This window comes from Coregonus lavaretus, assembly GCF_964263955.1.
Source record: "Coregonus lavaretus genome assembly, chromosome: 23".
In the NCBI taxonomy this organism is placed as follows: Eukaryota; Metazoa; Chordata; class Actinopteri; order Salmoniformes; family Salmonidae; genus Coregonus; species Coregonus lavaretus.
The window spans coordinates 11,969,352-11,996,944 of record NC_140010.1 but is presented as its reverse complement, the minus strand read 5'-3'; the positions used below and the strand labels follow the sequence as shown (position 1 = coordinate 11,996,944).

Sequence of the window (27,593 nt, the reverse complement as noted above, 5' to 3'; positions counted from 1 at the left end):
CCCAGAGGCCAGTGGCCCCTCCTTGTGGCAAAACTAGTTACTTACCCTTCTTCAAAATTTTTCAAAGACAGCTAAAAACTGAGTTAATTGTACTAAAATGTCAAGGACTAAATTATTGTGCATTTCATTATCGAATGCAAATCAAATGCCATTTCATCTATCATGATGTATCACAGAACATTATAAGGGAATCGCACCTGCTTTGAAGAGAAGTTGCCATTGGATGACGTTTGACTTCTGCTGACCAATTACAAAACGGTATTACAGTACGACAGCTCGTGGATCAACTATTTCTATGGGATCAACTGCTGTCGCTGTATCAACATTCAACAGTAATTTGACTAGCAGTAGATACTGTACTTTGTAACTTGATTTTACCAACGTCAACAGACAAAAAAAAGAAAGGAATATACATGTGCATATCCACGACAGAAGATAGTCTTGCAATTTGAACCACAATGCTTCTTCTGAAAGTCATATGATATTGCAAAGTGATGGGAAATATTTGTATTTAAAAAACAAAAAAATGGTGAGTGAGTTATTAGGCTACCCCCTTCCCAGATCATTTTCGTATTGCCTTGCTGTCTCTGTCAAATAGTAAAATAGCAAGCGCCTTGCTTTTGTTCACCTTGGTCAAGAGATCTGTAGGATTAGAGGGTGATTTAAAAGGACTAACTAATGCGCCATTACTCTGTGGGTAAATTTAGAAACAAGCCATGTCGTAATCGCATATCCAACTGTATGTCACTCACAGTGTCAGTGGCTCTGAATGTACTCTCGTTGTTTCGCCTTGAGAAAGAGCCATAACTAAGTACTTGTAAAAAAAAAGATATATATATATATATATATATATATATATTGCTTCTTTAATCAGCACAACAGTTTTCAGCTGTGCTAACATAATTGCAAAAGGGTTTTCTAATGATCAATTAGCCTTTTCAAATGATAAACTTGGATTAGCAAACACAACGTGTCATTGGAACACAGGACTGATGGTTGCTGATAATGGGCCTCTGTACGCCTATGTAGATATTCCATAAAAAAATCAGCAATTTCCAGCTACAATAGCCATTTACAACATTAACAATGTCTACACTATTTCTGATCAATTTGATGTTATTTTAATGGACAAAAAATGTGCTTTTCTTTCGAAAACAATGATATTTCTAAGTGACCCCAAACTTTTGAACGGTAGTGTATATAAAGTATTTACAAATGTTTGTGTCATCTAATATTGATCGAGTAAAAGGTTTATTCTGAAGAAAACTATTTAGCTTACAAAACACTTTAAACAGAGTGACAGATTAAGGTACCTAAAAGCATAATCATTTATCATTCATTTATCACTGCTGTATGGAAATTAAACATACCAAGTACCCATTCATATCAAATGTGGTTGCATCAGGTGCAATGTCATGCGCTACAGAACCAAAGCCAGCTGTGTGTTTGACTGCAGGCTGAGGAGTCCTGTCCCGTGGCCCTGTCTGAGCTGTGTCTGGCCCAGGTGTGTCTCAGCCTGGACTCCCTCTGCAGCACGCAACCAGATGGCTCCCTGAGGCTCAGCTGGGCCCCACTGCTCCCACAGGAAATGGCTGATCAGCTACTGCACAAGATGGCTACCCAGGGTGAGTAGGGAGGGCGCCAGAGAATGTTCACCAACAAAACACACACAAATGGAATTAAATAAATGTACTGGTTAACAAACCTATGGGTTTAATAAAGGGAATTTGTATTCAATAGGTTGATTTTAGGTCCACATTTCAGCCTTACCTCACGTTTTCACTTCTTATTTTTTTATCCCCTAGGCACGCTAAACGACAGAACAGTCGGTATCTTCCGCAGCTGTGAACAACTCCGTCTGCGCAGAGCTTGTATCCGCTCCTCTCCCCTCTCTGCAGAGGCCTTCCGTCTGGCCCTCTGCCCTCACCGGTTGCAGGAGCTGGATGCTTCCCGGGTCCCTGGGGGCCTCACTGGGGCCCACATCCTCTCAGGCCTGGCCTCCAACCCGGAGTGCAGAGCCAGCCTGCAGAGGCTCACACTGAGCAGGCTCCAGATGGGCTGGAAGTCCATGGAGGTGGAGGAAGGGCAGGTGGGCTTCAGCTCTCTGCAGGGCCTGAAGATACTCAACCTGGCCAACACGGACCTCACAGACCCCCTCCTGGAGGACATCTGTACTCTCCCACAGCTAGAGGGCCTGGACATCTCCAGCACCCCCGTCATGGAGCTGAGTGCCCTGCTGGGTTGCCGGTTTACCCTAAGATCCCTGACTGCCCACGGGCTGAGGCAGCTGGACATGTCCCCTGCCAGGGTGATCTCCATCCTTAGCCAGCTCCACGCTCTCAGGCACCTGGACCTCTCTGACGACCGCTTCGCCTCTGCACCGCCCTCCGCAGAGGATGACGAATGGGGGGAGGGGGATGAAGCGGTGAGGCTGCTTCTGGAGGGGGGTTCTGGGGTTCTCCCAGCACTTGTGTCTCTGGATGTGTCTGGAAGGAAGAAGGTGACTGAAGGGGCGGTCACGGCCTTCGTGGAGGGGAGGAGTGGGCTGGTGTTCCTGGGGCTGCTGGCTACTGGGGCTGGCTCCTGTGACGTTCTGTCTGGGAAGGACAACTTAAAGGTGAGGTGACCGCTCGGGGGAATTTTATTGTTCATTACAAAAAATGCCTCCTACTTCCTGCTGTCATTTACTTGCTTTGGTGGATCTGAGACAGCTGTGAAGGTGTAAGCAGTAGTTTCCGCCATACTGCTTACACCTATGACCTATCCAGTCCTATCAGATATGTGCAGAGGAATGAGGAATAAGTGAGTGACGAATAATCTTCTTGTGTTTGTCTTCCAGGTGACCGGCGAGGCCAATGAGAAGCAGATCTGTGAGTCTCTGAGGAGGTACAGAGAGAGAGAGTGTTTCACACGCGAGGCCCTGGTCCATCTCTACCAGCTGACTAATGACATGTACGACCAGACCAGACCAGACATCCTGAAGGTAGCGGTCGGAATATGTCTGCATCTGAAATGTCTCCATCTGAAATTGTGGTTGTTGACATAAGCATTTACACAAAAAGCTTATGTACTGCTTATACATGTGTTATGTATGGGTCATGAATGTGTTATGAAGTCAATATGTAGGTACCCTTCTCGCCTTCCTGTAGCTGGTGTTGGGAGGGATGCAGAACCACTCAGAGTCTCTCCCTGTCCAGCTGGTGGCCTCAGCCTGCGTCTTCAACCTGACCAATCAGGACATGGCTGTGGGCATGCCCCACCCCCTGCTCAGCGCAGTCGTGCATCAAGTACTGGAAGCCATGAGAAGCTTCCCCAGCCACCAACAGGTACGGGCCCATACACAGACACACACGTTTAACATGCGCTACATTACCAAAAGTATGTGGACACCTGCTCGTCAAACATCTCATTCTAAAATCTTGGGCATTAATATGGAGTTGGCCCCCCTTTGCTGCTTTAACAGCCTCCACTCTTCTGGGAAGGCTTTCCACTAGATGTTGGAACATTGCTTTGGGGACTTGCTTCCATTCAGCCACAAGAGCATTAGTGATTACTGATGTTGGGCGATTAGGCCTGGCTCGCAGTCAGCGTTCCAATTCATCCCAAAGGTGTTCAATGGGGTTGAGGTCAGGGCTATGTGCAGGCCAGTCAAGTTCTTCCACACTGATCTCCACAAACCATTTCTGTATGGACCTCGCTTTGTGCACGGGCATTGTCATGCTGAAACAGGAAAGGGCCTTCCCCAAACTGTTGCCACAAAGTTGGAAGCACAGAATCGTCTAGAATGTCACTGTATGCTGTAGCATTAAGATTTCCCTTCACTGGAACTAAGGGGCCTAGCCCGAACCATGAAAAACAGCCCCAGACCATTATTCCTCCTCCACCAAACTTTACAGTTGGCTCTATGCATTGGGGCAGGTAGCGTTCTCCTGGCATCCGCCAAACCCAGTTTTGTCCGTCGGACTGCCAGATGGTGAAGCGTGATTCATCACTCCAGAGATCTCGTTTCCACTGCTCCAGAGTCCAATGGTGGCGAGCTTTACACCACTCCAGCCGACGCTTGGCATTGCGCATGGTGATCTTAGGCTTGTGTGCGGCTGCTCTTCCATGGAAACCCATTTCAGGAAGGACCCGGCGAACAGTTCTTGTGCTGACGTTGCTTCTAGAGACAGCTTAGGACTCGGTAGTGAGTGTTGCAACTGAGGACAGGTGATTTTTACGTGCTGCGCGCTTCAGCACTCGGCGGTCCTGTTCTGTGAGCTTGTGTGGCCTACCACTTTGCGGCTGAGCCTTTGTTGCTCCTAGACGTTTCCACTTCACAATAACAGCACTTAGTAAAGCCATTCTACTGCCAATGTTTGTTGTGGAGATTGCATGGCTGTTTGCTCGATTTTATACACCTGTCAGCAACTGGTGTGGCTGAAATAGCCAAATCCACTAATTTGAAGGGGTGTCCACATACTTTTGTATATGTAGTGTACTTTCGTACAGAGCGTGAAAAAGTAATGTGTCTCACGGCCAAGGGAGATGGCAGGAAGGCTCTGGACAACAGTCTTTCAAATTAAGTCTGATATTTTATTTACAGCAAGGTGTTCAGTATCTAGCAGTCGACTTTAACATACAAATGGATCCAGAAAAAAGAGACTAGGTGAACATCTAGAATATAAAACTGTCTCTTATAGTAGGCTACAGCTATTAGCCAGCAGGTAACTATCAGCAGTCTACCCCCTTCTCATAGCCCTGAAGGTCTGAAACAGACTGGCATAAATTACTAGTTGGTAACCCTCCTACCCGGATTGTGTCATACTAGCCCAGTAATGGACTATAAGAAGCCTAATGTTACTCCTTATAGTCCAAGTACCTTCCATGTTCTGTTTAAAGGCGAATTGGCTCTGGCAGTCAAAACAGCCAAATACTAAATTTCAACGTGAATTAATTCTCAATTGCTGTACGGTTCTAGAAACATTACGCCCTCTACTTTCATATCACATCAAAATAATTTCACAAATGCTAAATATAAACTTACTGTACACAGTTTTAACCGGTTTTAACACAGTTGCAACCAACTGTTTTTTTCAGTGACAAAATGTTTGTGTTTACACACAGGTGTTCGGTGACACAGATAGCTAATTAGCACAGGTAGTGGAATTTGTCTTCCGTCTGTTTTCCGTAAACAAGCGCTGTAACATGGAAATATGGCCGTGTGGGAACCCTAACAAAAACCCTATAAACGTGTGTAGTAATTTAACGTTTTTGAAAATAATTTCTCGCTGATATGAAAGAACAAAACAATTAATCAAAATGTACATACAATGTCTCAACTCAAAATAATAGTCCTATAGAGCTCTAACGTTTATATTATCAAAATAACAAACAGGGAGAAACCCCTGCACCAAAATTGGCGCCCCCAAACTGGATATGAATGAGAACCCAATCCGGCGGGTCGCCTCCCCCTAGGACCAGGAAGTGCACGTTGGAAGCGCGGCAAAAAGTTGTAACAATGAGCTGGCGATAAATTTTTTTAAAGTGAGTAATAAATTACTTTCAATGGCTGCAAAATACATAACAATTAGGGGACCATGTAAACTAAAGTTTCATAAACCAAATTAGTAGCCGTTAGCTACTATGTTCTGAAAGAGACGGTAGACTGGTCTGTAGGCCTACACTTGACCTCTAGATTTGACCTCTAGTTTTCGTCACGCCGGTTAAAACATAATTGTTAAGTCGATAAGAGTCCACAGCCGCAGAGCCAGTCCGGTGGCCGATTATTACATATATTTGTATATACTAAACAAAAATATAAACTCAACATGTAAAGTGTTGGTCCCATGTTTCATGAAATAAAAGATCCTAGAAATATTCCATACACACAAAAAGCTTATTTCTCCCAAAAATAAAACACGCATTTGTTTACATCCCTGTTAGTGAACATTTCTCCCTTGCCAAGATAATCCATCCAGCTGACAAGTGTGGCATATCAAGAAGATGATTAAACAGCATGATCATTATACAGGTGCACCTTGTGCTGGGAACAATAAAAGGCCTCTCTAAAATGTGCAGTTTTGTCACACAACACAAAGCCACAGATGTCTCAAGTTTTGCTGATGTCAACGTTGTGAACAGAGTACCCCATGGTGGGGTTATGGTATGGACAGGCATAAGCTATGGACAATGAACACAATTACATTTTATTGATGGCAATTTGAATGCACAGAGATACCGTGACGAGATCCTGAAGCCCATTGTCATGCAATTCAGCCGCCGCCATCACCTCATGTTTCAGCATGATAATGCACGGCCCCACGTTGCAAGGATCTGTACACAATTCCTGGAAGCTGAAAATGTCCCAGTTCTCCCATGGCCTGCATACTCAAAAGATGTGTCACCCATTGAGCATGTTTGGGATGCTCTGGATCGATGTGTACGACAGCGTGTTCCAGTTCCTGACGATATCCAGCAACTTCGCACAGTCATTGAAGAGGAATCGGACAACATTCCACAGGCCACAATCAACAGCCTGATCAACTCTATGCAAAGGAGATGTGTCACACTGCATGAGGCAAATGGTGGTCACAAAAGATACTGACTGGTTTTCTGATCCACGCCCCTACTTTTTTTTTTAAGGTATCTGTGACCAACAGATGCATATCTGTATTCCCAGTCATGTGAAATCCATAGATTAGGGCCTAAGAAATGTATTTCAATTGACTGATTTCCTTATATGAACTGTAACTCAGTAAAATCTTTGAAATTGTTGCATGTTGCGTTTATATTTTTGTTCAGTATAATTGACATTATTTGAGTGTCCAAGCGGGTTAGCGCTCTTGGTACTGTGGTCGTGCGTTGGTAATTCAACCAGACTACCCTGGCTAGTCTCACATGGGGCAAGAGCCAAGGTGGTCAGCAACTATCTGGGTGATGATGGTTCCCGATTCCCGGCGTCGTCTGTCCATTGGTACCAGTGGGTATGCCCTTGGATCAGTCTTCCCGGGTTCGTGTCGCTTAAGGCGCAGGAGCCAAGGTCGGTCAGGAACTCTGGGTTACGACGGCCCCCTAATTAACCCTCTTTGCTTTTTATGTCGCTACAAGTTATGTCCACATTCCTTCTTAATGAATTTGAGAGCGTTATGGAAAATAACGTTACGGACAATACTGTGTTTCGCACGTTTATAATGAAAAGGGTAGGTTACTAGTAGCCTATGTGACCCTGATTGGATCTAAAGAAAAACAATCAAAATAATGATAATGTATGGTATATAATTGTTAAAGACATGCTCCGGAACTTTGGCGACTAGTAAGTCTTTTTTAAACCTCCCACTTTGGGCTTTATGTGTCAAGGTGTAGTTCATACATGCATAATCTATGAGCAGAATTACCTTATTACCTCAAGGCCAGCCCCCTAGCAAAATCGAGTTCCAGCCGATGAGCTTCAGCCTCTCTCCATTTGAGTGACAGCTAGCACGATGCACACACAGCAGAGCGAGAGGTAGAGAGCAATGACGTGGTGCACATATCTGCACATATGTGACGTAGTACACCATTTTCAGGGACCACTTTTGGCTCGTGAGCGCTACTTTCAGAACTACTGGCTAAAAAGTATTTTAAAAGTACAGGAGAATCTCTTTAAGGGACAGATACAATTAAAAACATTCTAAACCATCTCTGAGAACCTTTAGGCTTACACATGACGCTGAAATCAACCAAACACAGCAACGTGAATGAAGCTGTGTATATCTCCAACCATTAGAAAATGACTTTGAAAAATAATAACTGATACTAATAAATAACAAATACTGGGGTAATCTTACAGCATAAAACACAAATGTTTGGGCATAATTTTGGTAACGGGTAGAACAGGGTTGACAATCCAAAAGAATACATTGGCGGGAGAATGGGGGGAACCATTTTATGAACTGAATGTTGTTGACGCTGTGCTAGGCCAGTGCCAAGCCGCATCATCACACAGAGTAGGCTACTCTCTCTCCTGTACCCATAAAAAAATCTAAGCCAAATACAATATAATGTAATATTCTACTGTGTACGGGACGGCAGTAAGGATTGCCACCGAGCTCACACACCCACTCAACCAGGAGTAGCCTACCAGCTCTTACCATCAGGCCACGATACAGATTTTATGTACAGAAAACTGCCAGAGCCCAGAAATAATTAGTCCCCACCAGTATCAGACAATTAAACAAATAACTCTGCTCAATGAGTTACAGGTTTTGGTTTTTCCATTTATGTTTTGAGGTTGGACTTTTAGAACGTATAGCAAGTTAGCATGTAGAGCGCACCGATTGGTGTCACCTCGTTAGTCAGTATGTGTTATACCTGTGCTGGTTGAATCTCAATAGTGGGAAGGTGTTTCACCTGTGCTGTCCCAGATCCAATTTAAGAGTGGCTAGCCCAGTTCTCCAGTTGTCTTGATAGATGCTGAGGGTTGACACCTTTAGTTGGCTCGCCCTATTTAGATTTCTAGACAAACAAATCCTTTATCTGATTTTGTTTGCTTCCTGTTTGCTTCCTGTCTTTAAGTTTGGTGTGGGTTTTTCAATTGTTTGCCTCTTAGTGGGAAAATTTTGTGGGCACTCATGGTGGGTGTCTTTTAGGTTCCAGTTGTTGTTGCTACAGTAGTCAACTTTCAGTGGACACCCCCATGAGTGTCTTTTAGAACTCCTCCTAAAACCCTACCTGTTTAGTTTTGGTTGTTGTCAATGACTCTTTGTTAGTTCCCCCTTCTGTTTGAGCGACATTATTTGGTTTTCTAGTTGGGGAACGTAACAAAATGGGACTCGCTCTAGTCACTTACTCTAAAGCTCTGCTGTGCCCAGATATTTGAGTGTCCAAAATACACTTTTGTGGTAGAGTTTCTGTCACTGACATCCACCCAGAGGAGTTATAAGATAGGTGGAATCATTTTGATAGTTGCATAAACACACAGGCTTGTAAAATAAAAATAAAGCCATGGACTTTAAGTTGGAAGCATTTGTGGAAAACCCTACAAGGGAGATGTTAGATAAATGTACAAAGGTGAATCTGACAGTCCAAAAGTAGCTTTGGTGGAGGAGGAAATCCTCTCGGAGAGAAAGGCTGATGAAAAAGGTAGTAGAGTACATCCCGTAGACGTGCATACTAAGGGAGTTAGAACTAAAGGCAAAGTTGGAGCAACAAAGATTTGAGCTTGAACAACAGAAATTAGAGTTGGAGCACAGGGAAAGACAAAATGAGCGTGCAGCTAAGCAACAAGAACAAGAACGAGAACGTGCAGCCAGACTAGAACAAGAACAATGTGCACATGCCATTCGATTAAAACAGATGGAGCTGGCAGCGTGACAAAGAGAGATAGATTTGGAAGCACTCCAAATCCAGTCAGGCAATCCTTCACCCTCAACAGAGTTTGATCTTGGTCGGAACTTGAAGCTTTCCACCTTCTCGACTGCGGTCCCGTCGATGTGGATAGGGGGGTGCACCCTCTGCTGTTTCTTGAAGTCCACGATCATCTCCTTTGTTTTGTTGATGTTGAGTGAGAGGTTATTTTCCTGGCACCACACTCCCAGAGCCCTTACCTCCTCCCTGTAGGCGGTCTCGTCATTTTACATTTACATTTACATCATTTAGCAGACGCTCTTATCCAGAGCGACTTACAAATTGGTGCATTCAACTTATGATTTTTTTTATGGGGGAGTGGGGGGGGGGGGTAGAAGGATTACTTTATACTATTCCAGGTATTCCTTAAAGAGGTAGGGTTTCAAGTGTCTCCGGAAGGTGGTCAGTGACTCCGCTGTCCTGGCGTCGTGGGGGAGCTTGTTCCACCATTGGGGTGCCAGAGCAGCAAATAGCTTTGACTGGACTGAGCGGGAACTGTGCTTCCGTAGATGTAGGGGAGCTAGCAGGCCAGAGGTGGATGAACGTAGTGCCCTCGTTTGGGTGTAGGATCTGATCAGAGCCTGAAGGTAAGGAGGTGCCGTTCCCCTCACAGCTCCGTAGGCAAGCACCATGGTCTTGTAGTAGATGCTAGCCTCAACTGGAAGCCAGTGGAGTATGCGGAGGAGCGGGGTGACATGAGAGAACTTGGGAAGGTCGAACACCAGACGGGCTGCGGCCTTCTGGATAAGTTGTAGGGGTTTAATGGCACAGGCAGGGAGCCCAGCCAACAGTGAGTTACAGTAATCCAGACGGGAGATGACAAGTGCCTGGATTAGGACCTGTGCCGCTTTCTGTGTAAGGTAGGGTCGTACTCTGCGAATGTTGTAGAGCATGAACCTGCAGGATCGGGTCACCGCTTTGATGTTAGCGGAGAACGACAGGGTGTTGTCCAGGGTCACGCTAAGGTTCTTTGCACTCTGGGAGGAGGACACAATGGAGTTGTCAACCGTGATGGCGAGATCATGGAGCGGGCAGTCCTTCCCCGGGAGGAAGAGCAGCTCCGTCTTGCCGAGGTTCAGCTTGTGGTGGTGATCCGACATCCACACTGATATGTCTGCCAGACATGCAGAGATGCGATTCGCCACCTGGTTATCAGAAGGGGGAAAGGAGAAAATTAATTGTGTGTTGTCTGCGTAGCAATGATAGGAGAGACCATGTGAGGATATGACAGAGCCAAGTTACTTGGTGTATAGAGAGAATAGGAGAGGGCCTAGAACTGAGCCCTGGGGGACACCAGTGGTGAGAGCACGTGGTGCGGAGACAGATTCTCGCCACGCCACCTGGTAGGAGCGACCTGTCAGGTAGGACGCAATCCAAGAGTGAGCAGCGCTGGAGATGCCCATCTCGGAGAGGGTGGAGAGGAGGATCTGATGGTTCACAGTATCAAAGGCAGTGGATAGGTCTAGAAGGATAAGAGCAGAGGAGAGAGAGTTAGCTTTAGCAGTGCGGAGAGCCTCCGTGACACAGAGAAGAGCAGTCTCAGTTGAATGACCAGTCTTGAAACCTGACTGGTTTGGATCAAGAAGGTCATTCTGAGAGAGATAGCAGGAGAGTTGGCTAGAGACGGCACGCTCAAGAGTTTTGGAGAGAAAAGAAAGAAGGGATACTGGTCTGTAGTTGTTGACATCGGAGGGATCGAGTGTAGGTTTTTTGAGGAGGGGTGCAACTCTTGTTCTCTTGAAGACGGAAGGGACATGGCCAGCGGTCAAGGATGAGTTGATGAGCGAGGTGAGGTAAGGGAGAAGGTCTCCGGAAATGGTCTGGAGAAGAGAGGAGGGGATAGGGTCAAGCGGGCAGGTTGTTGGGCGGCCGGCCGTCACAAGTCACAAGATTTCATCTGGAGAGAGAGGGGGAAAATAAGTCAAAGCGTAGGGTAGGGCAGTGTGAGCAGGACCAGCGGTGTCATTTTACTTAATAAATAAGGATCGGATGTCGTCAACCTTCTTTTCAAAATGGTTGACGAAGTCATCCACAGAGAGGGAGGAGGGAGGGAGAGGAGGATTCAGCAGGGAGGAGAAGGTGGTATAGAGCTTCCTAGGGTTAGAGGCAGAGGCTTGAAATTTAGAGTGGTAGAAAGTGGCTTTAGCAGCGGAAACAGAGGAAGAGAATGTAGAGAGGAGGGAGTGAAAAGATGACAGGTCCGCGGGGAGTCTAGTTTTCCTCCATTTCCGCTCGGCTGCCCGGAGCCCTCTTCTATGAGCTCGCAATGAGTCGTCAAGCCACGGAGCAGGAGGGGAGGACCGAGCCGGCCAGGAGGATAGGGGATATAGAGAGTCAAAAGATGCAGAAAGGGAGGAGAGGAGGGTTGAGGAAGCAGAATCAGGAGATCAAGCGTATTGCCTGCCTTGTGAGTAGGGGGGGGGGGGGGGGGGGGGGGGGGGGCGGTGAGAGGGTGAGGTCAAAAGAGGAAAGGAGTGGAAAGAAGGAGGCAGAGAGAAATGAGTCGAAGGCAGACGTAGGGAGGTTAAAGTCACCCAGAACTGTGAGGGGTGAGCCATCCTCAGGAAAGGAACTTATCAAGGCGTCAAGCTCATTGATGAACTCTCCAAGGGAACCTGGAGGGCGATAAATGACAAGGATGTTAAGCTTGAATGGGCAAGTGACTGTGACAGCATGGAATTCAAATGAGGAGATAGACAGATGGGTCAGGGGAAAAAGAGAGAATGTCCACTTGGGAGAGATGAGGATTTCTGTGCCACCGCCGCGCTGACCAGATGCTCTCGGGGTATGCGAGAACACATGGTTAGACGAGGAAAGAGCAGTAAGAGTAGCAGTGTTTTCTGTGGTAATCCATGTTTCTTTCAGCGCCAAGAAGTCGAGGGACTGGAGGGTAGCATAGGCTGAGATGAACTCTGCCTTGTTGGCCGTAGAACGGCAGTTCCAGAGGCTGCCAGAGACCTGGAACTCCACGTGGGTCGTGCGCGCAGGGACCACCAGATTAGAGTGGCAACAGCCACGTGGTGTGAAGTGTTTGTATGGCCTGTGCAGAGAGGAGAGAACAGGGATAGACAGACACATAGCTGACAGGCTACAGAAAAAGGCTACAATAATGCAAAGGAGATCGGAATGAAATTAACTAAACATCTGGGAAAGCAAGAGAGCGGGGCCTCCCTCACTTACGTTTCACTGAAACACTCAAATATAACTCTCCAAACTTCCACTTTATAAATTATAATTGTTGTAAACTACAGCGGTTCAATGTTTCTAGGAATAGACTAACTTAGTTTATTCAGCTAGCAACTTGGTACAGTATTCTTCCGTGAAAACCGTCCAGGGCACCGAATCCTATGACGCCAAAGCCAACTAGCATGCCAGCCTCCAATAACACAGTTTAGCACCAATACTCGGTTACAACAAACCACCAGTGTGTTAACACGCCAAGCAGATCATTTGTGTCCGTGTCTAACGTTGTGTAAAGTTTTGGGTTAGTTTTGACAGTTTGAGTGAGTACGTCGTCAACTTATTCAGCCAGTTAGTTAGCTAGAATAGTTAGCATACAAGCTAGCCATTGCTCTCTGCCAACGAGCTAACCCCTCCTCCCACGGCACGAACACACAGAGAGCCAAGCTAACATTAACTAGTCACCCATGTCCCGAATTCCCTTGAACGACTCTGGTTACCAGTATGTAAAAACAAAACAAAAATAAATGTAGGTTATAACTTACCCTTAGTAGCTACTGTTAGCCAGTTAAGTGCAAAGCTAGCCACTGAATCGATTCAGCCAGTTCGCGTCTTTCCCAACGGAGAGAACGCGTCTCTAAATATTAAAGCTAGGTCGTTCCAGCTATTGTTTAATTAGCTATCCAGGTAGCTACATTTCGAATACAGTAGCTACTAACTACCTAACGTTAATGCTTCAGATAATGAGGTTAGAAAAACAGCTGAATGGTAGGTAGCTAGCTGGCATAATTACAGGTACTCTTAAGCGTGAAATAACATTGGAAACAACTATCCACAGTTGCTAATAGTTACCAGTAGCTACCCGCTAGCTAGCTAGCTTTATTGGTCCAGGTAGTGAGTTAGCTAGCCTCGTGCTTCACCGGGCTAGCCTACTACTGTTGTGTTGTCTGCAAACTTGATGGTTGAGTTGGAGGCGTGCTTGGCCACGCAGTCATGGGTGAACAGGGAGTACAGGAGGGGGCTGAGCATGCACCCTTGTGGGGCCCCAGTGTTGAGGATCAGCGAAGTGGAGATGTTGTTTCCTACCTTCACCACCTGGGGGCGGCCCGTCAGGAAGTCCAGGACCGAGTTGCACAGGGCGGGGTTCAGACCCAGGGCCTCGAGCTTAATGATGAGCTTGGAGGGTACTATGGTGTTGAATGCTGAGCTATAGTCAATGAACAGCATTCTTACATAGGTATTCCTCTTGTCAAGATGGGATAGGGCAGTGTGATGGCGATTGCATCGTCTGTGGATCTATTGGGGCGGTAAGCAAATTGAAGTGGGTCTAGGGTGACAGGTAAGGTAGATGTGATATGATCCTTGACTAGTTTCTCAAAGCACTTCATGATGACAGAGGTGAGTGCTACAGGGCGATAGTCATTTAGTTCAGTTAACTTTTTGCTTTCTTGTGTACAGGAACAATTATGACACTGTTAAAGCTGCTATCCTTCGGGCTTACGAGTTGGTACCAGAGGCATACAGACAACAGTTCTGTAAATTACTAAAGACAGAATCACAAAGCCATGTTGAGTTCGCAAGGGAAGAAGCATCTTTTTGATGATCAAATTGTATTTGATACATGCGCCGAATGCAACAGGTGTAGACCTTACCGTGAAATGCTTACTTACAAGCCCTTAACCAACAATGCAGTTTTAAGAAATAGATTAGTTAATAAAATGTTAACTAAATAAACTAAAGTAAAAAAAAAAAAAAAATAATGTAACACAATAAAATAACAATAATGAGGCTATATACAGGGTGTACCTGTACCGAGTCAATGTGCAGGGGTACAGATTAGTAGAGGTCATTTGTACACGTAGGTAGGGGTAATGTGACTATGCATAGACAATAAACAGCTAGTAGCAGCAGTGTAAAAATAAAGGAGGGGGGGGGGGGGTCAATGCAAATAGTCCGGGTGGCCATTTGATTAATTGTTCAGCAGTCTTATGGCTTGGGGGTAGAAGCTGTTAAGGAGCATTTTGGACCTAGACTTGGAGCTCCGGTACTGCTTGCCATGCGGTAGCAGAGAGAACGGTCTATGACTTGGGTGACTGGAGTCTTTGACAATTTTTTGTGCCTTCCTCTGACACCGCCTAGTATATATGTCCTGAATGTCAAGAAGCTTGGCCCCAGTGATGTACTGGGCTGAACGCACTACCCTCTGTAGCGCCTTACGGTCGGATGCCCAGCAGTTGCCATGCTAGGTGGTGATGCAACTGGTCAGGATGCTCTCGATGGTGCAGCTGTATAACTTTTTGAGGATTTTTTATTTTATTTTACCTTTATTTAACTAGGCAAGTCAGTTAAGAACAAATTCTTATTTACAATGACGGCCTACACCGGCCAAACCCGGACGACGCTGGGCCAATTGTGCGCCGCCCTATGGGACTCCCAATCACGGCCAGTTGAGATACAGCCTGGAATCGAACCAGGGGGTCTGTAGTGACGCCTCAAGCACTGAGATGCAGTGCCTTAGACCGCTGCGCGGACCCTTGCCAAATCTTTTCAGTCTCCTGAGGGGGAAAAGGCGTTGTCGTGCCCTCTTCACGACTTTCTTGGTGTGTTTGGACCATGATAGTTTGTTGGTGATGTGGACACCAAGGAACTTGAAACTCTCGACCGACTCCGCTACAGCCCCGTCAATGTGAATGGGGGTGTGTTCGGCCCTCCTTTTCCTGTAGTCCACGATCATCTCCTTTGTCTTGCTCACGTTGAGAGAGAGGTTGTTGTTCTGGCACCACACTGCCAGGTCTCTGACCTCCTCCCTACAGACTGTCTCATCGTTGTTGGTGATCAGGCCTACCACCGTTGTGTTGTTAGCAAACTTAATGATGGTGTTGGAGTCGTGCTTGGCCACGCAGTCGTGGGTGAACAGGGAGTACAGGGGGGGACTAAGCACGCACGCCTGAGGGGCCCCCGTGTTGAGGATCAGCGTGGCAGATGTGTTGTTGCCTACCCTTACCACCTGGGGGCGGCCTGTCAGGAAGTCCAGGATCCAGTTGCAGAGGGAGGTGTTTAGTCCCAGGCTCCTTAGCTTAGTGATGAGCTTTGTGGGCCCTATGGTGTTGAACGATGAGCTGTAGTCAATGAACCGGATTCTCACATAGGTGTTCCTTTTGTCCAGGTGAGAAAGGGCAGTGTGCAGTGCAATTGAGATTGCGTCATCTGTGGATCTGTTGGGGTGGTATGCGAATTGGAGTGGGTCTAGGGTTTTCGTGATGATGGTGTTGATGTGAGCCATGACCAGCCTTTCAAAGCACTTCGTGGCTACCGACATGAGTGCTACAGGGCGGTAATCATTTAGACAGGTTACCCTGTTAGGTGAAGGTTGTGCGGTCGGAGTCCGCACCTTTGTGGGGGGGGTACTGTCACGCCCTGACTGAGGGGACTCGTATATGTTGAGTCAGGGTGTGTATATTCTTTGTTGTGTATATTCTATGTGGTGTATCTAGTATGTATAGATCTATGTTGGCCGGTGTGGTTCCCAATCAGAGGCAGCTGTCGCTCGTTGTCTCTGATTGGGGATCATACTTAGGCAGCCGATTGGCACTGTTTTGTTGTGGGATCTTGTTCCGTGTTTAGGCTTGTTTTGTGTTAGCCTTTGGACTTCACGTGTCGTTGGTTTGTTGTTTTGTCGTGTGTTTAGCATTTAATAAACATGTATGCATATCACGCTGCGCCTTGGTCTGACCCGTCCTTAAACAAACGTGACAGAAGATCCCACCAAACACGGACCAAGCAGCGTGCCCAGGAGGACCGAACACCCTGGACACAGGTGGGGAAGATTTGGTCATGGGAGGAGATATTTGCGGGAAAGGACCCTGGGCGAAGAAGGAAGCCCAGGCAGGAGAGGAGCAACGGCAACACGGAAGCCGGCCGAGGAGGAAGCCCGAGAAGCAGCCCCAATAAAAAAAATGTGGGGGCTAAAGGGGTGGTCGGGGAGCGAGAGAGAAGAGCCCCGACCACTGCACCTGGTTGGTTTCCAGATTGGGTCCCTACGACCATGGGAAGAGGAGTGGGAACAGTATTATACTGAGGAGTCGGAGGATGACGATCTCGAGAGGTCAAGGACCTTGAGGATTTAAAGATACTCATGTTTCTCGAGCAGTTGAAGAATTGCCTTCATGAAAGGGTTGCTACCTACGTTTATGAGCACAAGGATCTCACTCTTGTGAAAGCTGCAGTCCTTGCAGATGAGTTTGTGTTGACACATAAAACTACCTCCACAAACAAAGCACCCAGTAGTTATCCCTACGCAAAAAGCAATCCAGAGAAGTCACCTCTTACTGCAAGATTTCAGTATTTTTCTACAGTGCCCAAAGATAAAGATTGGCAGAAAACTGTGTTTTCGTATCCACCAGTTTGTTATTTCTGGGGTGAGGACTCGCCTACCGGTGAAGGGAGTGTCATTCATTTTGGGAAACGATTTGGCTGGAGCGAAGGTCATGCCAAGTCCTGTCATTTGTAAAAAAAAAAAAAAAAACAGAGTAGAGGAATCTGATGGGTTATCAGAAAAGTACCCTAGCGTGTTCTCAGCATGTGCGGTTACACTTGCTATGTCTAAGAAAGTCACCGGGAGCAAGTCTATTGTTGAGGAGGATATCAACGATCCCACCGTGGTCAATCTGTCTGAGACGTTTATGAGTGATCCTGATTTTGGTAAACCTCCTGAGTTGATCTCTCCTTTGAAAACCCCAAAGGTGAGCAAGTTTGTAGGACCACTGAAGGAAGAGAGGGTCCCTACAGTTGATACGTCAATGTTTAGGAAGCAGTTGATTGCGGAACAGATGAAAGATGTTTCCCTCTCCCCTCTTTTTGCTAAGATACGTCCAGAGGCGGAGTTTGATGAAGTTCGTGTGGGTTACTTTGACAAAGATGGTGTTCTAATGAGGAAATTGCATTCTCGCGCCACTTCTGGGCAAGACGATTGGCCCAGTGTATTTCAAATTGTCGTTCCATTTACGCTTTGACTGTATCTTGACCGTATCTTGCGTAAATTCTTCTGGCCTGGTCTGAAACAAGATGGCGTGTCTTACTGTAAATCCTGTTATGTTTGCCAGCGCACGGGTAAACCGATCCAAGCTGTGCCAGTTGCACCTTTGCAGCCTATTCCTGCTTTTGACTAACCTTTCAGCAGGGTTCTGGTGGATTGTGTTGGTCCTTTGCCCAAAGCAAAGAGTGGTTACCAGTTTCTCTTAACCATTATGTGCGCTGTCACTCGTTTCCCTGAGGCCATTCCACTCAGGAAAATCACGAGAGGAAAGTTACTACGGATATTGCAGGAGTTTCCACTTGAGATCGGATCGGATATGTCCGTGGTAAGAACAACTTGGTTGCTGATTGTCCTTCAATGGTGGGCAGTCAATACGTTTTGTGTTTTGCGTTTAGCTAGTCTGTAGCCCTGGCTCACAATTTATTTTGACTGCACGTTTTGATATTTTGGAGATTAGTTTCGTTTTGGTTGCGCTCATTCCAAGGGGATGAGAGTTATAGAAACATATGTGATTTTAACCGTTTCTCAACTTGTGAGTTTTTGTATTTCTGTCTGTAATAAAGCCCTTTTGTGGGGGAAAACACATTCTGATTGGCTGGGCCTGGCTCCCCAGTGGGTGGGCCTATGCCCACCCATGGCTGCACCCCTGCCCAGTCATGTGAAATCCATAGATTAGGGCCTAATTTATTTATTTCAATTGACTGATTTCCTTATATGAACTGTAACTCAGTAAAATCTTTGAAATTGTTGAATGTTGCGTTTATATGTTTGTTCAGTATATTTATGTATTTATGCATTATATGTGGTGATGTTGTGCTGATGAGTTTGAGATGCAAGACAAATTTCCCGAAAGGGACACAATAAATAATTATTATAAACCCACTAACCACAGCCTGTGCCTCCCCCTTCCACTAACCACAGCCTGTGCCTCCCCCTTCCACTAACCACAGCCTGTGCTTCCCCCTTCCACTAACCACAGCCTGTGCTTCCCCCTTCCACTAACCACAGCCTGTGCTTCCCCCTTCCACTAACCACAGCCTGTGCTTCCCCCTTCCACAAACCACAGCCTGTGCTTCCCCCTTCCACTAACCACAGCCTGTGCTTCCCCCTTCCACTAACCACAGCCTGTGCTTCCCCCCTTCCAGTTACAGAAGAACTGCCTGCTGGTGCTCTGCAGTGACACCATCCTTCAGGACGTCCCTTTTGACAGGTCAGTCATTCCATAGCCTGGTGAATTGACAGGTCAGTCAGTCCATAGCCTGGTGAATTGACAGGTCAGTCAGCCCATAGCCTGGTGAATTGACAGGTCAGTCAGTCCATAGCCTGGTGAATTGACAGGTCAGTCAGTCCATAGCCTGGTGAATTGACAGGTCAGTCAGCCCATAGCCTGGTGAATTGACAGGTCAGTCAGTCCATAGCCTGGTGAATTGACAGGTCAGTCAGCCCATAGCCTGGTGAATTGACAGGTCAGTCAGCCCATAGCCTGGTGAATTGACAGGTCAGTCAGTCCATAGCCTGGTGAATTGAAATCAATCTAAATCAATTTAATCGAAACCTTGAGTTGTGTGTGCAGATCTTAAATTAGGATTCAGTTCTAGGTGTTATAGGATCTCACTGCTGTGTCCCTGTCAGATTCGAAGCAGCCAAGCTGGTGATGAACTGGCTCAGCGGTCACGTGGACCGGACCCTGCAGAGGATGGCCGTGGCCGTCATCTCCATACTAGTGGCCAAAGTACGTCCCTACCCTTCTATAAATGCATTATTTCCTCAACAGTAACATCTCCATTCAATGGCCAAAGTAGTGCACCCCAAACCCCGCATGGACCGGAATGTTTGACTGGGAGTAGGGTTGATGTATGGGACTCCATGGGCAGTTGGCAGTGGCTTATGTTGCCGCGATCATTTGTTGAAACAGTTTGTCTCTCTGCAGCTGTCCACACAGCAGACCACACAGCTGGGGGCTGATATCTTTATTATGAAGGTAAGAAATCTGTATCCCTCCATTTCCTCTCCCCCTCACCTCACCTCACCTCTATCTCTCTTCCTTCCCCCTCACCTTATCTCACCCTCTTCCCACCTCACCTCACCTCACCTCTCTCTCACCTAACCTCTTTCTCCCCCCTCACCTCACCTCTCTCTCCCCCTCACCTCTCTCTATCTCCCTCTTCCCCTCACCTCACCTCTATCTCTCTCTCTGCCCTTCACCTGACCCCTCTTCCTCTCTCCATCAACTCTCTCTCCTCCTCTCTCCTTCTCACCTCTCTCTCTCTCTCCCCCTCCCTCCTCTCTCTATTCCTCTCTTCCCACTCACCTCTATCTCTTCCTCTGTCCCTCTCCCTCCTCCTCACTTCACCTCTCTCTCTCCCCCCTCTCTCTTTCTATTCCTCTCTCCCCCCCACCTCTATCTCTTCCTCTCTCTCACCTCACCTCTTATACTCCTCTCTCTCCACCTCACCTCTCTCTCTCTCTCGCTCTCTCTCCGTCTCCCCTCTAACAGCAGCTGCTGGGTATAGTGCAACAGAAAGCCATGGCGGGAGTAGTGGACTCCACTCTGAAGTTTGCCCTGAGTGCTCTGTGGAACCTGACTGATGAGACACCCACTGCATCGCGACACTTCATCCAATGTCAGGGCCTGGAGCTGTACGAGGAAGTGCTGGAGGTAGGAGAAACACACTCTTACACACACACACATTTATAGTTGAAATAGTGGAACCATTCAATGAATTGTCCTCTCCCTCTTGCCTTGCAGTCCTACTCCTCTGAGTCTTCTATACAGCAGAAAGTTCTAGGTCTTCTGGTGAGTCTTTCTGTTTCAACATGTTGCAGTTGTTGTTTGTTTGTGTATGTCAGTGCTCTGATTTTCTACATTATCATTGTGCATATTATTTACATGTGTTACCCCTGGGGTTGTGTTCTCTAGTCAAAATTGCACAGATAAAATGCATGTTTCTGTAATCAAAACAACTGTTTTGTTTGAGCCAGTAAGCATAAACAAGGGCCAGATTCAATTGAACATGTTTATCTTTGTGGACAGAACCACATCCTGCACATAACAACTGGAAGCATTTATCTGTTGATGGTCCGTGGTTTTCTGTCTCCCTCCATGCTGCGCCTGGCTTCATTAGGGCACACCACAGCGAAACATTTTTAAGCATTTGTAATAGGATCAGATAGTATATCCCTGTTTTACTCTGTTTGGGAGCGTTTCCTTCTGTTTCATTCCTACTGAACACTACCCAGGGCCAGTATTTATAAAGCATTTCAGAGTGAGAGTGCTGATGTAGGATCAGTTTTGTGTTTTAGATCATAATGAATACGATTATATGGACAGGGGGACCTGCTCCTAGTTCAGCACTCCTACTCTGAGTTGCTTGATGAATATGGTTCCTGGTCTCTCTGTGGTCCAGAACAACATAGCCGAGGTGGAGGAGCTGCAGGCAGACATGATGGAGGAGGACCTGTTGGAGCACGTAGTGACCCTGCTCCAGGGGCCCCAGGTGGAGGTGGGGGTCAGCTACTTCGCTGGGGGCATCCTGGCCCACCTCACCTCCAGACAGGATGCATGGACCCTAGACCAGGGGCTCCGTCAAACTATACTGGAACAGATGGTACAGTGTGTGTGTGTGTGTGTGTGTGTGCATATCAGTGTTTTCTTTACTCCAATTACCTGTCTCTACTATCTACAGCATGCTGCCATACTGACCTGGGCCCTCCCTGAGCGTGAGATGGTGTCCTACAGGTAAGACTGTCTGTCTGTCTGTCTGAGCTGCTCAGCGATGCCATATATATCATATATCTGATCAGCGTCTTCATCTCTCTCTGTTCATCTCGCTCGCTCTCCCTCTCGCTCTCTCTCTGTTCATCTCTCTCTATGTTAATCTCTCTCTCTCTCTGTTCATCTCTCTCTGTTCATCTCTCTCTGTTCATCTCTCTTTCTCTCCCTTCCTCCTTACTTCTTTCCCCCCCCCTCCCTCAGGTCGTTCCGGCCGTTCTTCTCCCTGCTCCAGACCTCTCAGCCTGCTGGAGTGCAGCTATGGGCTGTCTGGGCTATGCGTCTCGTCTGCACTCAGAACGGTGAGGGTGTGTGTGTGTGTGTGTGTGTGTGTATCATTTACGTGGTATCATTTAGGGAACTATTGCAATAACTAGAAGATAGCTGGAAGATACTGGGCTGTAGGCACATGCATAGTCCTTTGATCACATAGAATGTGTGTGGCCTGAGGAGGTGTTCTCTTACTAGTTTGTCTATATTATTGAGGCGCTTTAAATGCATTGTATGTCATGTGTGATTCTATTTTATTTCAGGTGTGCAGTACTGCCATATGCTCCAGGAGGATGGGGCAGTGGAACTCCTGAATACCTTGTCCTCTGACCTTGACACCCACAGCGACGTTAGAGGGATGGCAGAGAGCATCCTGGGTATGGTGGAGCACCACCAGACTGCCAGCAATCCCCTGAGAACACAGCCAGCAATCCCCTGAGAACACAGCCAGAAAAGGGACATCATGGGAGGTCATGATGGATCTGTGACCCTTGACCCCTTAGTCACAGGTGGGAGGAGGATTCTATATTTTTAAATACATTAGGTATTAGGAAAGGGTGTGTTTAAATATAAATTATTCTCTTTCTGTGTACAGTCTACTAGATGTAATTTATAGTAGTTGCATTGGTGGAAATTAGGCTAATAAATAAATATATATTAATATTACATTTTTTTCACAGAAATACACTTTTTGACATCAGACTCCACAATACCTAGCTGTAGAAATAATTTTTCAACAACATTTTAAAAAATCACTGGAAGTAAGTGACCTGGATAACTGCATAGTTGCTGCTGTTAAAAAGAAAAGAAGAGCTATTTTTAGTCGACACAATTAAAACAACTTTCAAAGAGACTAGGATAATGAGCTCTCCTAATTAAACAGGAATGTAACAACAAACCGTTGTACTGTGTGTTTGGGGTTTAAAATCCAATCTCTGTCACCAGAGGGCTCTGAGGTGCTGCGTTACTGAGTCTATACCAATGATGTATATAAACCCTGGATTGCTGATGCTACAGGGCCTTCAGAAAGTATTCAAAGTACCCCTTGACTTTTTCCACATTTTGTTGTGTTACAGCCTGAATTTTTAATTGATTAAATTGAGATTTTGTGTCACTGATCTACACAAAATACCACATAATGTCAAAGTGGAATTCTGTTTTTAGAAATGTTTACAAATGAATTACAAATGAAACGCTGAAATTTCTTGAGTCAATAAGTATTCAACCCCTTTGTTATGGCAAGCCTAAATGAGTTCAGTAGTAAACATTTGCGTAACAAGTCACATAATAAGTTGCATGGACACACTGTGTGCAATAATAGTGTTTAACATGATTTTTGAATGACTACATCATCTCTGTGCCCCACACATACAATTATCTGTAAGGTCCCTCAGTCGAGCAGTGAATTTCAAACACAGATTCAACCACAAAGCCTCTCTCAGGTTTTCCCAATGCCTCTCAAAGAAGGGCACCTATTGGTAGATGGGTAAAAATTTTAAAAGCAGACATCGAATAGCCCTATGAGCATGGTGAAGTGATTAATTACACTTTGGATGGTGTATCAATACACCCAGTCACTACAAAGATACAGGCGTCCTTCATAACTCAGTTGCCAGAGAGGAAGGAAACCGCTCAGGGATTTCACCATGAGGCCAATGGGGAATTTAAAGAGTATAATGGCTGTGATAGGAGAAAACTGAGGATGGATCAACAACATTGTAGTTACTCCACAAAACTAACTTAAATGACAGAGTGAAAAGAAGGAAGCCTGTACGGCACAAAAATATTCCAAAACATGCATCCTGTTTGAAATAAGGCACTAAAGTAAAACAGCAAAAAATGTGGCAAAGAAATTAACTTTATGTCCTGAATACAAAGCAATATGTTTGGGGCAAATCCAACACAACACATCACTGAGTATCATTCTTCATGTTTTCAAGCATGGTGGTGGCTGCATCATGTTATGGGTATGCTTGTCATTGGCAAGGACTATGGAGTTTTTAGGATAAAAATAAACGAAATAGAGCTAAGCACAGGCAAAATCCTAGAGGAAAACCTGGTTCAGTTTGCTTTCCAACAGACACTAGGAGACAAATTCACCTTTCAGCAGGACAATAACCTAGAACACAAGGCAAAATATACACAGGAGTTGCTTACCAAGACGGCATGGAATGTTCCTGAGTGGCCTAGTTACAGTTTTGACTTAAATCGGCTTGAAAGTTCAAGTCGTGCGAAGGTTGTGAAAAAAAAGTCAGGACAGACTTAGAGTAACACAGGGCTTGTTGTGGATTTGGTTATTGTGCTTCGATCCCTTTTCCCCTAAGAATAATATCTTGATTATATTATTAATTGTTCTGAGTGAGAAAGTCCCGTTAGTTGGACTGCTATTTGTTGTACAGATGCATGAGAAGTTTAGATATGTAACTAGTACAGTATATCCACTGATAGCTGATAGCCTGTACAGTATGCCCACTGATAGCTGTTAGCCTGTTGTGATCAATATTAGAGTGATACCTGAGACTGAGAGAGATGGCGGGAGAGAGAGAGATGGAGGGAGAGAGAGAGAGAGAAATGGAGGGAGAGAGAGAGAGATGGAGGGAGAGAGAGAGATGGAGGGAGAGAGAGAGATGGAGGGAGAGGGAGAGATGGAGGGAGAGAGAGATGGAGGGAGAGAGAGAGATGGAGGGAGAGAGAGAGACTCATAAAAAGAAAGGGGAAACGACAAGTGAAAAAGCAGGGTCCGTGGCCAAAGCGAGAGGAATAAAGAGAGAGCGAGCGATAAAGAAGAGAGACAGATCGGAGATCAGGAAGTGGAACAGACATAATAGACAAAGTTTAGGAAAAATAAATGAAAGACTCCGCAAATATGTTTTAGGCCCTCGCCCGCACACAGAAATACCACAGAGGAAATTGCTGATTGCCTGCCTGTCTGTTCCAGACTGAAATATAATTGTGCTGCTCACTCCTCTGTGGGAGCTTAGCGTGAGTAAGCATCTCATTATCTCACTCTCTCAGACAACACCATTGGATTAACATAATTGTGGACCAGTCTGGACACCCAGAATACTCTATCCAATATTCCATAACACACTCCACTGAAAGACAGAGAGAGAGAGAGATGTGTGTGTGAGTAATGTCTGTTTGTATGTGTGTGTGTGCATGTATGTGTGTTTACACCATTAGGTCAACAACACGTGTGACTTATTTTGGTGTTAATGAAACAGCCAATGTCCCTCTACAGAAGACTGTCAGAGAGACCAATCCAGTGGGAGTTACAGAGTACAGTCAGAGACAGATACAGTGGGAGTTACAGAGTACAGTCAGAGACAGATACAGTGGGAGTTACAGAGTACAGTCAGAGACAGATACAGTGGGAGTTACAGAGTACAGTCAGAGACAGATACAGTGGGAGTTACAGAGTACAGTCAGAGACAGATACAGTGGGAGTTACAGAGAGGACAGGGGACAGACAGAGACAGATACAGTGGGAGTTACAGAGAGGACAGGGGACAGACAGAGACAGATACCGTGGGAGTTACAATGACTGAATATATATGAATGGACAAATAATAATAATATGCCATTTAGCAGACGCTTTTATCCAAAGCGACTTAGTCATGTGCGCATACATTTTTACATTATGGGTGGTCCCGGGGATCGAACCCACTACCCTGGCGTTACAAGCGCCATGCTCTACCACGATCACGTGACACCATTCATTCCTATGTGAAGACTCAATAACGCATTGAAGCCATGAAGCCGGTTAAGATGGCATCTCATGGAGACATAACATGCACAGTTTGAGCTACTCCAGGATGATGTTGCAGGCTAGCTCAGTGCTGCCCCCTCTCATTAAGTAACTCAAGTCGAAGGCCGACCGGAGTACTGCATGCTGCCATTAGCTAGTAATTATCGTTATAACTTCTTCTGTGTGCGATTTTATAATAATCGGTTCAAGGACATACATCTGGTGTATTAGAAGCAATTATTGCTACCATTATTGTCTTTTAATTTTTATTAATTTACACGAAGATTGACCACAAAGATTGACATTTTTCCATTCATTAAAATGGGGGATCATGTTTTCTGCTAACAATGCCTGCAGTACCGCAGTCGGCCTTGAACTTCTGTGGCTTCAATGAGAGTGGGCAGTTGTTCTCCCCTGGTTACAGAGAGGACAGAGGACACAGAAGACAAAGCAGGAAGCCTCTCCAGGCGGTTCTGTGATGCACAAAAGGAGACCACATCTCCACTCCTATCCAATGACCTTTTATTGCTGTGAAAGGGTACAGAGTTGGCAGGCCCCTTGAGCCTGTTGAGCAGTTATACCATAGAGAGGAACCAACTGCTGCCCTGCCAAGTAAAGGCAGGGACTTCTGGCCTGCCCTACTACATCAATCAATCAATCAATCATACTGTACATCAGTCATTAATTTGATTCATCAACTTGTGCTTTTTCAGATTCCCATGGTTTTGTGCTGTCAGAATAAATAGGCTAGTTTGTGACAGAGACAATCACATCAGAAAGGTACAAAACAGGTACAGAGCACTCATTATATACCGTCGTATATGTTTACAATTGTAAGCATAAGAGATGTTCACTTAATATAAGTTACAGTAGTTTTCTTATGTCCCAACCCCAGCTTACGGTAAATTGATAGTGCGGTGTTACTTTTGATTCTATCCAAGGACTTGTTATGATGAAATAATGGAAAAGTAGGCACCCAGTTCTTTGTTGGGTTGTGTGTGTGTGTGTGTGTGTGTGTGTGCATGTGCGTGCGTGCGTGCGCATGTGTGTGTGTATTTGGGGGGGGGGGGGACATATGTATAGGCAAGGCAGTGAATCTGACTCTTGGACCTTGCTGGCTCCATATAAGAACACAAACACATGGGTGCATGATGTCATACCGCCTGCCATACCGCCGTAGCCCATGTGACTAGCTAGCTCAGAGAGACAGCTGTGACTGTGTCTAACTCCGCCCGCTCCTGGCCTGGATCACATGCTGCTCAACCCCTCACCCACCCAATCAATGAAGCCACAAACAGGACCCTTGTTTTACGTGAGCGCAATATTCAGTGATCAACATAAATTGACCTCTAAGCTATCTTGGAAGAGTCACAGTACCCTGTCCAGTGAATGACGAAGATAGTGTGTAGCTGGATTGTGTGCGTTTGTCCGTGCATGCGTGCGTGTGTGTGTTGGAGGGAAACTGGTTGAAAAGGGAGCGGGTCGTTCCGTGGTTTATTAAAGACAGGGACAGACGTGGTTATTCCTTGACATTCCTGCAGGGTCGTCATGGCAATATAAGTTAGGGTTATAGCAGGTATTCTGTTGCAGCACCCTGGCCCTACCCTTCTCCTCTCCAGCGCACCTCGTGCCTGCCCCTGCTTTTGCCTAACCAGAGAGTTTACCAGAACGTGATGTCCTCATACTGTAGCATATCTGGGATATACTGACTGGTATGTGGTTAAAATGCAAGTTCATAAACAGACCTTAGACTGAACATGCATAGTGAATGCATATCATATACTGGACTGTAGGGACCATGCAGGTATGGTACTGTAGCCACATACTATGGCTGTTGTATGACATGCAAGTATGATAGCAACCAGCAACCTGTGGTTGAAAATGTGCATTGAGACTAACACTATGTTAATGTCTGTTGGCATACAGTGGGTGATCATTTAAATGAAATGCATAAAGCTAGGGAAACAAAGTTTCTCATCCCCCCTCAAAAGAAACAAACAAACAAGCATGCTTGCACACACACACACATTCCTGAGTCTCCATTTTGAGGGGTACAGCAGTACTATGTTCATACAACCAACATATCTCCTTGTTTAGACTCGCCTGGTGTTGACTAGAGAGAGACATAAACAGTGACACTGTAAAGGTCAGATAACTGTAGTAACATCTCTGCTTTGATCAGGAAACCAGCCCAACACCCAACATTACCTCTAGTATTCCTA

General features: G+C 45.9%; 1 protein-coding gene across 1 annotated transcript; it reads left to right on the top strand.

The window, feature by feature from the left end:
* Positions 1-324: 324 nt before the first annotated feature.
* Positions 325-22,763, top strand: LOC311150855 (protein zyg-11 homolog). The gene is made up of 14 exons (XM_084188411.1): positions 325-529; positions 1,457-1,625; positions 1,806-2,617; positions 2,840-2,983; positions 3,150-3,326; positions 18,727-18,791; positions 19,214-19,313; positions 19,512-19,562; positions 20,079-20,240; positions 20,331-20,378; positions 20,989-21,189; positions 21,268-21,320; positions 21,558-21,655; positions 21,887-22,763. The coding sequence occupies exons 1-14, from the start codon at positions 479-481 to the stop codon at positions 22,060-22,062; spliced, it is 2,307 nt and encodes a 768-aa protein (XP_084044537.1). The 5' UTR covers positions 325-478; the 3' UTR covers positions 22,063-22,763.
* The last annotated feature ends 4,830 nt before the right edge of the window (positions 22,764-27,593 follow it).

Bases quoted from the DNA above. Each gene is read 5' to 3' on its own strand.
- LOC311150855 (XM_084188411.1), top strand. From the start codon at position 479: ATGATATTGCAAAGTGATGGGAAATATTTGTATTTAAAAAACAAAAAA. The intron at 530-1,456 runs GTGAGTGAGTTA...GTTTGACTGCAG, and splicing joins ATTTAAAAAACAAAAAAATG to GCTGAGGAGTCCTGTCCCGT. The intron at 21,190-21,267 runs GTACAGTGTGTG...TACTATCTACAG, and splicing joins AAACTATACTGGAACAGATG to CATGCTGCCATACTGACCTG.